At 36.5% G+C, this 11,699-nt stretch overlaps 1 protein-coding gene across 5 annotated transcripts in view; it reads left to right on the top strand.

Moving 5' to 3' along the window:
- Cntn5 (contactin 5) overlaps positions 1 to 11,699 on the top strand; it is a 1,204,186-nt gene that overhangs the window by 1,040,135 nt on the left and 152,352 nt on the right. For all 5 annotated transcript variants that reach the window (XM_031346014.1, XM_031346011.1, XM_031346010.1 and 2 more), the window contains 2 exons: positions 1,626 to 1,753; positions 4,576 to 4,751. In XM_031346014.1, the coding sequence (XP_031201874.1) occupies positions 1,626 to 1,753; positions 4,576 to 4,751 (304 nt within the window). The remainder of the gene's footprint in view (positions 1 to 1,625; positions 1,754 to 4,575; positions 4,752 to 11,699) is intronic.

Genomic DNA, 11,699 nt, shown 5'->3' with positions numbered 1-11,699 from the left:
CTCTCTCTCTCTCTCTCTCTCTCTCTCTCTCTCTCTCTCTCTCTCTCTGAATGTATGTGTGTGTGTGTGTGTTTGTGCGTGTAAAAAGAGGGCATCATTTCCCCTGGAGGCAACTATGAGCTCCCAAGTAGAGGTGCGAGGAACTAAACTCAGGTCCACTTCATGTGCAGAACTGCTTTTATCTGTTGAGTCATCACTTCTACCACAGATTACATGGTGTTTACAGGCTCTGTATTTTCCATGGATCTCATGTAGTCTCTCTAGATGAACTAGAAGACAAACTTCTCCATATGTCATCTGTTTTGATTCTAAGTTGATCTTCATTCTTTCATCTTACAAATCAAGAGTGAGCTATAGTTTAAACCATATAGTTTAAACTGGTATCTTCATCTATGGTAATGTGTACATCCATTAGTCACTACCTTTTAACAGCCTAGAATCTTTTACCAATTGTTATGATGTTCAAAGCTCTATACAGCAGTCAGCCCTGGGTGACAAGCCATACTGAGCACACACCCTAGAAGAACATGAAGTAGCCCAGTAAACCAAGTTCAAGGCATTTTTCTTTAGTCTTCGCAGGTTAAAGGTTATGATAGAACCATGGTGTAAGTGGTTGTCAGAAACCTGAGGGTTAATTCTAGGGTTTTTAGATTCACTAATGCCACTGTTTCTTATTCTCACAACTAGGCTGTGACTTCCTGGTTGCTAAAGAAGTTGGTCTAAAGTCTAACAACATACCACGTAAAGCCTAAAGGTTGCTTCTTCACTTCAAGAAGCTTGTGCAGGTTGCTGTGCTGGCAAAATAGTGGATTACATTTCACAGGCATGCAGGGAATGAACGGACCAAAGTGCTAATTAAATCTGAAGTGCATAAATTTCCAGAATGATAAATACAGAGGGTAATGTGGTCATTGCAAATGTCAACCTCATTTGCACTGAACTTCTAAAACTTTTAATAATGCCTTAATTTGTCACCCTTATAGAAAACTAAAGGTCCACTTTTATCAAAGGTCACGTAAGAGCCCCGTTGCAGACTTGGCTATCATATTCCTACACGGGAGTTTGCAGTGTGAACAGCCCAGAGAGCAGGCCATGTTTCCATTCCTTTTACCCAGTGTGGGTCTAGAGCAGCTACCAACCACTGCTCAGCTGCATCCAGTTGATTTTATGTCTATTTGAGACTTCCTCTGTGTTTATATCCTGTTTCTCTTTCTATTTGATTTTTGTGGTCATCTTTGGTTTAAGGTGAAATACCTAAGTTTGGTATTAAAATATGACTAGGTGACATTAGAGTATCAAGCTATAATAGCTAAATTCAGGGTCACCTTTCTCTGCCATTTTTAAAATGAACTGTCAAAAACTATCATGAGAGAAGTAAATTGCAAGTTTCTTCAGCTTGTGAATAAAAGACGATATTAAGTCACTATTGTACCCAATTGTGAAGCATAGCAAACATCTACCACTTCTTATTTTCAACGGGGATCCTTCCTTGCACTTATAATCTCTCACCGGAGAGATAGTTTAGACTTGATCAGAAGTTTCTCACCATTTAGTTGCTTTGTATTAAACTGGGAACAAACCCCCTTTTTTGTTTTGTTTTGTTTTTTTTTTTTAATAATTTTCAGAATAGCTATTCTTCCAGACGGAAGCCTGCGGATTCTAAATGCTTCTAAAGCAGATGAGGGAAAGTACATTTGCCAAGGGGTGAACATCTTCGGATCTGCAGAGATTATAGCTTCCCTGTCTGTCAAAGGTAAGAGAACACAAAACATGCGTATGTTTTACAGCCTTGTCTTCCTAGCCTTATCATCACGAAAACATAATAACAAAGTAAAGTAAATACAATGTGCACATACATGTGTTTGCATTGATTGGCATGAATGGCTTACTTTTAAAGTTTGTTAGAAACAAGGAACTAACACAAAATTTCACTTCCATCATTTAAAGACTGGAAACAGAGCTTGGAACAATGGCTCCCATCTTTGACCCCAGCATTTGCACTGAAACTGGTTAGTTATAAAACTCCATGTATATAAAACATTACTGGTTGCTATGGACCACTCCGGCCAGATATGGGGGTCCCTAGAATATGGATTCTCGAGGCCAGGTTGGTAAGGATTTGGTGGTGACAAACAGATACAAACATAGAGGCAGTTTGAATCTGAGTGTATTTTGCAGCTCTCAAGCAGGGGATTTTATACATTAAAACCCAAACATTACATCTCTTAGAAACTGTATCCAGTGAAATAATCACAAATACCAACAAAAATCATTTGGCACAGTAAAACAAAAAAATATCTCTTAGAAACTGTATCCAAGGAAACAATCACAAACAGAAGAGGTAACATTGTTGTTAACATAGGTCAAAATATAACAGTTCTGTAAGGATGTATTCAGTGGGGGCAGTTGTCCAAGGCTAGTGGCATATTTCCAAGGGCAGGTTAATAAATCTTTATGGTCAGTGCTCTTAACCACTGTGCTAACTCTCCAACCCCATATGGTCAATTATTATTTAACATCTAATGCCTGCATTTTTTTTTATAAATCTTCAAAACATAAATTTAAACTATTTTAATTCTCTCTAATTAAGGCTTTCTTTACCATATACAAAAACCCACCTCTAATGACACAATGTAGCCATATGAAATTTTATTGTTGGGAAAGTTTTTTATCTATCATAATAGTTTTGTAAATGATTTAAAAAGTAAAGCATTGGTTTCCCTGTGGATAAAGTCATTTTAGTCACCTCATCTCAAGGGATGGTTTCTTACCCATTATTCTCATTTAAGATCTTGGCGTAGGCTATCAGGAACATGTAAATAAGAAAATGAATAAGAGAAAACAAAACAGATAGATTGCCATGAGAACTATGGCTCAATAATTTTTCTCTGGCAAAGAGTTCCACAATCTGTTTCAGGAGGCTTCCCCCCTTTGAGGTCAATTACCTCAGTCTGTGGAACTCGTCACACAGATACTACTGGAGGTGGTGTGGCAACTGGTACCCAACCCAGTAGCCCAGTCTTTGTCTGTTCCCACCTGTGATAAGGTTCCCATCTTCTGATAAAGTAATGGTGGATCTACAAACATTTTATCAATGGTAAATGTTCTTCCTTAACTGAGAATGAAGTGAGAAATTCACTTACTCAGAAATAGTCTGTCTCCACAGTTCTTCAGTTGCAACATATTGTGTTTACCTGTGCTGATGAAGCCATGATATAAAATCACAACGACAGTGAGGACCTCAGAGATCGTACTTAATCTTAAAGTGTCACTCTTGCTGTCCACTTGCATTTTTCCTCAGAACTGCTCTAAGGGGCGTTAGGCATGAAAAGACCCCACAGGTAGTCAGGAGCAGTGTTTTTTATGAGAGTACCCTCTCACAATTGAAAGAGTATAGAAGAGAATGTAGCTCACTGATCCACTGCTTGCCTGTGTGTTTCCCTGTCCACACTAGGACTCTAAGGAGGAGAGGAGAGAGAAAACAAAAGCCTGTCTCCATCCCAGCCTTACTTTATTTATGACACATCACCTCACATTCATTTAACCTTAATTTTTGAGTGCATGGCTGATACTATTTTATTGGTTCAAGGTCCTCTAAGACCATAAAAATAATATTAAAATGTCAGTTTTTGAAATTCAGTTCTCATTAGTAAGCAGTTAGAATATTGTTGCTGAACTAAAACTATGACCACTCAGCTTTTAAAAAGTTTTGTATATGTAAACCACAAAGTATCAAAATGATATTTTATAATTAGACAGACAGTGACTCTTCTGTCCCTCCTCAATCAGAGAGGGTTTTGTCCAGCACAAAATAAATCCAAGGTGGTAACCTTTTATTTTTAGCTTATTGAAATCGTATGGGAGATAGTCCTTGCATTTTATGCTGTAATACATTATAAAAGCAAATTCTCTGTGCATTCTACCTATATATATATATATATATATATATATATATATATATATATATATATATATATATAATTGTATAGGTTCCTTTATTTAAGTGTCTGTAAAAATTATCAGAGAGGTTTGAGCTTCTCCTTTCTTGTGTATGTCCCCTTCCCAATCAGGCCAAATTTTGCTTCTAGCTGTTAAGTATTTTATTTTATATGTATAAATGTTTTATCCACATGTATGTATGTGTACAATATGCATGTCCGGTACCCATAACTGTAAGAAGAGGATGTCAGATCCCCTAGAGCACTGTTGTAGACAGTTATGAGCTGTTCTTGGAACTGAACCTGGTCCTCTGAATGAAAAGCAAGTGCTCTTCACTGTCTAACCACCTGTCTAGCCCTTAACTCTAGTTTTAGAATCATTTATAATTTTGCTCAAGTTCAAGCCTAAACAGAATACAAAGTTTAAGATCATAAATCCCTTAGAAAAGTATAATAAAACATGCAGCTACCAAAAGGACAAAACCCTAGCTAGTATTTGAGTTTTGATGACATAGAAGATATAAAATTAAATCTGTTGCAACTGTGCATGTTCCATGTTTAAACTTTCTCTACAGTTTGAGGGTATATGAGGTGTCCAGAGGTGATTATATTAATGCATGTGTTTTTGCCTCAATAGAACCCACAAGGATAGAGATTACTCCTAAAAGAACAGAGTTAACTGTTGGAGAGAGCATTGTCCTCAACTGCAAAGCTATCCACGACTCCAGTTTGGATGTCACTTTCTACTGGACTCTAAAAGGACAACCTATTGATTTTGAGAAAGAAGGTGGACATTTTGAAAGCATCAGGGCTGTAAGTTTTTATACTTTAGCTTCTTGAGTAATAATTTTACATGCTTTGACTCAAATGTAAAAATGTTTCATTTATGAAAGGTCATGAAGAACATAGAGAAAAATCCCATGATTAAAACAATGACTTTTTTTATACTATAAACTGAAAATAGCATTTCAAACTCCAAATTCTGCAGTTTATTTTTATGTGAGTCTGGTTTTTGTTTGTTTTTTTGTTTGTTTTTGTTTTTGTTTTGCCCTTGCTACATTAGTTTAAGGATGACATTGCTATTTTCATGTTGTTTTGAGAAGTCAGATTGCTACATAAAGAAGCTACTCTCCTCTTTAAAGAAATCTTAACAGTAACTATAATATAGGAAACACGTGAGTCTGCCTGTTCCTTAAGAAATAGGAGCTTCTGCAAGCGCATTATTTGCTTCTCACCTATTAAAGATTAGATCTACAACCCACAGTCGTACATATTCACTAGTTCCCAGTAAACATTCACAGACATAAATGTGTCTTATCTGTCCAATCTTTCCACATTAGTGATATTGAATGTTACATATGAGCATGGTGAGTGACCACATGGAGAGAGAAATCTTGTGCACTGTATAGCGCAGACCACCTCACTTTCAGAACTCCATAAAGAAGGGAGAGAAGGCTCCTGCTCCATGGACTCATCAAGAGAAAGAGCAACTTAGTGCCAGAGGGAAAAAGACCATAGACCATATGGTGAAGGCAGTGATGTAGGCCAGATTTTTTTTTCTATAGTAACTGGAAAGTTTGACTCAACTACATTACTTCCTAAGAATGTAATCTAAAATGTTATTGTTGATATAAGGGTGGCTTTGATTTTTATTAAAAATACTTTGAGAAACATAGGGAAGCTACAATGATAAAGAATATAAATGGTGAAACTCATTTTGTATTTGGACTTAGCATAATGATTCTGTGATATCATAAAAGGGAAGTCTTAGACCAAAAGTTATTAATTCTTTGGATGAAGTCCAGTTCTATCCCTTGTCAACCACAGGCACATCCTTTAACCTCCTTCTCACAACAGAAAGTGAAAATCTGGACCAGATAACTTCTGAGCTCCTTCCAATTTAGACTTTCATCATATTCTTTCAAATAGAAAGGGGAAATGGATGTTATTGCATTTTTCAGTATGACCCAAATTAAACATTTTCTTCCAAATTATCCAAGTTTACTTTGCAGCTAAAAGAAACAAAATATGCCAACTGAATTATTAATCATCTCAATGAGTAACTAGTTATATCGACTAGTTGTGCATAAAATATTTAGATTGTATCAAATTTATTTTTTAAAAAAAGTTTTATGGGCCTTTCCTTCCATTGACTTAATTTTTCTCTATAAGATTTTTTTATCACATCATTAAGCAGAACCAAAAATTATTATATATGTAACAAAAATAAACTGATAAAAGTATATCTTCTCAAGATTAGCTTTAAATATTCATTTTGACCAATAAAATATATAAAGTAAAAATATATATCTGAAATCATCAGTAACTTTCTACATAGAAGTTTGTCCTACATTTTAAATAGCAAGAGAGAAGCCGGTTGACTTTGAAAAGTTAAAAAATAAAAGAATTGTTGTTGTTGCTTCTTAGGTATGACCATTTTGGGCTGATATCATTTCTATAAATTAATATCTTTGATGTTTTTTCACAAATGGCTACTCTACCCAGTATGCTATCTTTTTCTGAAGAGGTAAAAAAACCATTTTTCTGTAACAACTGATTCATAGTTACAAGCCATATTAAAATTAATCTATCAGTGAAAAACCCTCTAGCTTTAAGGCGATATAAGACTTGTGGTTTTAGCACATTTGAAATCACTTTTAGAAATATGTGCATACTTAAAATATTTTGTAACAGTAAATCTGAGAAGTCTAAAAAGAATTGCTTACCAGGTATATTAAACCCTGGCTGGTATCAAGAAAATAGGCTGGAGAGAACACCACTGTGTGGCTAGGAAAAAATGAGAGAGAGAGAGAGAATAGGATGAGGTTCCTTCTAACCTTGCTGCTCCTCATATTCATATCTGGATGCTCACAATGTTCTAGAGTAAGATATGGGGCTGTTAGCAGGAAGAAGCCCTGTGAATTGTTGCTCCTACCAAGCATCAGAAGGGAGACTGAAATTCAAGGGTACAGGAAGAAAAGTATGGTTAGTTAAGATCTGTTCTGAACTCTGAAGCCATGACACAGGGGCAGTATGGAGCTGGAACCCTGGGGATTTGTAGGGGTCAGAAAGCCAATGGTTCCAGGGACAGCACCGAGAAAATCCTTGTCTGATGATCTGGTTGTCTCTAGCTGGACTAGAACTGCTGATGCTGCCAATGGTGACATAAGGGCAGGGCTGAGGCCAGTGAGTTAGAAAAGAAAGGCAGAGTCTTTTAGTGTATCACTACTTCATATATCATAGGGTAAAATGAGTTAACCAAATCTCCAGAGTGAAGAGTCAGGAAATATCCATAACTAATATTCAGCATCTCAACAGATTATAACAATGGTCCTAACTCTCCAACTAGTTAATTTATGAGTTCTATAAATTTTTGTATTGGTTTGTAGGTACAAGTACATAAATCCCTGTGTAGGGCTTTTGTAAAACATCTGCATATATTGTACATTGCAATATTTTACAAAGACAATGGCCTTGGGATTGCATTTCAAAGAAGCAAATAGAAAAAAGATGGGATTGTGTCACGTCCATAAAAGTAGCAGAATTGACCTGACACCAATGAAATGCTTCTGTTTGCTAGCCTTCTTTCCTGAAGACTTGTTTTACAAACCTGGCAAACTGGCTTGTTTGGAGTGAGTCTCCGATCAAACCCATCATAGAAGGGCCAAGCAATCTATCCATATATGTTTCATTTGATTCTACCCAATCTTTTTGGGCAAGTGACATGATTATATATTGAATAGGAAAAATAAGTGAATATATTCTTTTTTAAAAGACTCAATATTGTAAGCTAAGTGATGTTGGGGACCTAGAGTGAAAATATAGTCCTCTACTCTCAAAAGACCACAAGTACAATGAGGTGAGAACAGATCTGTTATAACACCTGGATATAAGCATGAAGCAGAGAAAGTCACTATTTGAAAAGCTGTTAAGTGGGCAGGATTTTACTAGATGCCTATAAAACCTGCATCATTTCAAAGACCAAACAAGGCAAGACAGAGCAGAAAGGCAAAATGGGTTCTAGCATGTCATAGTAGCAGAGAGGAAAGAACCAGTGTTGTAGACAGCACAGCGAGGGTTTGCAGTAGACAAGAGGTCAGTGCTAGATGAGTAACTTAAAGACAAAGAAGCAGCAGCATTTTCTCAAGTGTTGCTTCTAAGATCTACAAATTTTAGTTGTTCACTGAATGTGGGTGAGAACCATGTGGCTCTGATTTGGTTTTGAGAAAGATTATCTTCCATCAGAGTAGAGCAGTGATTGAATAGTTGTGAATTTATATCCAATTCAGACTGACCGAGTATAAGTTAAGGGAAGAAACAGGCATCAAAAGGATTGTCTACAAATAGCCATGTCCCTGTCAAATAAAAATATTGACAGTTACTGAGACATTGTTCCCATTAGTGTGCAGTTTCCAGAAATCCCTACTCTCAGGCTGTTCAAAGAGCACCTGTCATTGTCATATGATTCCAGAGTTTTAGTCTCCATTGACAAGTGTAGGAGTCACATACTTTCCTGGACACTTAAAAATCTAAACTACCTCATTAGGGACCATATAAAATGTCAGTCTCCTAAGTCATAAGTAACTATAACACTGACAAGCATGGCAGCCCATAATCTTCTAGACTGTGATTTGCCAGCTACAATTTGGAGAAAAGAAATCGTTACAGGGTTGCCATCAGGATAGTTGGCTAAAGAGCTCCCATATCCATTGTGGACTCTGTAATGTGACTTCCTAAGTTGAAACTGAAAGCATGGCCAACGCAGAGTGGGCACTTGGCTTGGTAATCCTTCCTCTACCGATTTCTTTGGTGCCATCAAGCACAGAAAGCAAAAACATAGGAAGGCAGGATATAGACTTTGTCTGCCCTCATATTCTCTCTCTCTCTCTCTCTCTCTCTCTCTCTCTCTCTCTCTCTCTCTCTCTCTCTCTCCCTCTCTCTCTCTCTCTCTGAAGAGTCACACTTTTCCAAGCTGTGTAAGTGAACTTTAAATTGGAGTCACAAGTTTAAAAGGCTCTAGTCTTCCAAACCATAGATAGTATATTGACTCTGCTTTACAAAGTACATCCTTACTGTATTCTTTGCCTGCCTAATGTTTCCAAATATTGCCTAGACATGAGAGAAATAAAAATAAAATCATTGATCCCAGTCTTTAGAAAAGATACAAATTGTATAGATCATTAAGTAACTCAAGAAAAATATGACATTAAAAAAACCACTTATGACTAGGCATGGGGGCACATACATATAACGCTAGCACTCAGGAGCTGGGGCTGGAGAGTTATACATTGGAGGCCTGCCTCTGTCGTTTACTGAGATGTTATTTGAGAATTGAAAGAAAATTAATTGCTAATTTTTATCATAGTCAAATGTTGTTGGAAACCAGACAAAGATTAATATGAGCTTTTTTTCTTGTAGAGATAAACAAGAAAATTAACTATTTTTTACCAATCACTAAGCTGTACAAATGTTATTGATTCTCATAACATCCATACAAGTTCATGTTACTTAATGGAACATGTTGTCTGCTCTACATGATCTCAAGCTTATATAGGTCAGGATTAGAACAGGATATACAATCAAGATGGGAGTAAGGAAACTGCATCTGTGTTGGGCAAGGACTAGTGGATAACTGTACTTGGGCTAAGTATTACATTCTGTTCTTTGGGCATCAATGTGTGCATTGACCTGTAAACAATAAGGGAACCATACTCTTCCAAGGGAACCATTCCATTACCAGTTAAACCAGAATGTCAGAAAACTGGAAAGGATTTTACTTTATTTTTTTCTCTCATTTTTAAAAGTAGTTCTTTGACAATATCATACAACATGTTTTGCTCATATTAACTCCCTCTCCCTGCTCCTCCTAGATCCACATTTTCCTATGAACCCAATTGTGTATCTTTGGTTTTACTTTAATTTTTCCCACTAAGTAAAGGTTGTGCTGCCTATATATTCTTTAGTACGTGCCCTTCCTCTGAAACTTAATCAACCTACTAGTCCTTCTGGTCCCACAGCTACAGATTGCCATGCCTCCTTAGCTAGGTGTGGTACTGGGATTAGTGATTTTAATAACCCATTTTCCAAGCTTAAGAATCATAAACATGTCTAATTTATATCCATAGGTTTTTCACAGTTGTAGATGAATAAAATGAAGCCAGAATATAAAACCCTGCAGTGCCTAGAAGGTTTGCCTCAGACAAAAGCTTTCACTATGCAGATGCCTCTGCTCTTACTTTATTTTTGGGGAATGACTTTCCTGAGGAGTCAAAGTTTCAGAACAGAATGATTATATGATTGGATCATTCCATTTCTGAGAAGTGCAACTAGAACAAAAGTCAATGGACTTCTTAGACACACTGTTGAGGACTGCAGGGCATTAGGAGAGACCCAAGGCTTCTTCTGCAGCCTCATAAATCAAACCAACATGAGGAAATACTGGGGGACTGCACCACCAATCAGCACACTGATCATCTGTAGCTGACCCAGTTCAAGGCACTCAGTTCTGGCTCATTCTGGCCACAAGCTTCTGTTCTCTTCAACGACCTCTTGACTGCTACATATTTGCTTCATACCAGCTTTGTCCCATCCACTATAAAGTGTTTAAATGGGATAGGACATGAAATAACCACTAACCAAAATTCTAGGCAGCTGACATGGAAAGTTGGCATTTCTAAAGGCCACAATGGGTAGGATCTATCCTTCCCTCATTTGTTAAGATGTAGCGCCTTGTCAGAGGAGGTATCAGTCACCTCCACCCCACCTCACCACAACAGCAAACAACATTAGTTTCCATAGGTTGGAGCGTATAAGAATATTTACTGAGATCACATATTAGCATCTGCTACTTCAATCTATGACTCTACAATTATTTATTTTGAACTCTGATAATAAAAGTAAAGTCTACCACATGGCTTTATCACTTTTTTTTTAAATCACTGTGCACCAAAGATGCTACAGCAGTTCTTGTTGAGTAACACAAAAAAAATTTGGCATGACTTGTTTTCTCAGTTTCACCATTCCCTTATTTCAGAAGTTTTAATGTCATCAATACTAAATCTTGTTTCCATTAGAATATTATTCTAATATTATATAATTCTATTCAAAATTATTTGCTCCCTTTTTCCCTTTCTTGTTCATAACTAATTTTGAGTAAAAAGAAAAAAAATCCTTCTAATTCAGTTTGGAGTTCAATGAAATATTAACCTCCAAAATAGTCTATAAATATAGCACTGTCCTTTAATTCTCAATATGTGATCTGTCAAGAGCAATACAGACAGGATCTCAGTAAGACAATAGCACCATACTGATGATATAGAATATTCTACATAGAAGACTCCTCAATTTTTAATTTTTTTCAAATTTTATAAAATCTGGTGATAAATTCATCATATAGGACAAGGTTGACTTAGTCAATAAATTAAAAAAAAATATGCACACAATTTTTTCACTTAACTATTGTCTACCTGGGCCAGAGAGATAACATGGTGGCTAAAACACCATCTGGTTCAAACATGAGCACCTGAGCACAGACAAAACAAAACCAACCAACCAAACAAAGAAAAAACAGCTAAAATGTAAACAAAAAAATCTCCAAAAACAAGAAGAAAATCTATCAGGAATGAATGCGCACATCTAAAATCATAGCAATGGATGAGTACATAGTCAAAAGTTGAGAGGATTTCCACCACCTTGATCTGGCCTGCAGGTCACGTTATTTGGGGGAACGAGGAGGGTCACAACCTGTGAATAAAGAATGGG

The sequence above is a fragment of the Mastomys coucha genome, unplaced genomic scaffold (genome assembly GCF_008632895.1).
Source record: "Mastomys coucha isolate ucsf_1 unplaced genomic scaffold, UCSF_Mcou_1 pScaffold23, whole genome shotgun sequence".
In the NCBI taxonomy this organism is placed as follows: domain Eukaryota; kingdom Metazoa; phylum Chordata; class Mammalia; order Rodentia; family Muridae; genus Mastomys; species Mastomys coucha.
Note: the sequence above shows the minus strand (reverse complement) of the source record. Positions and strands in the feature narration are given on the sequence as shown.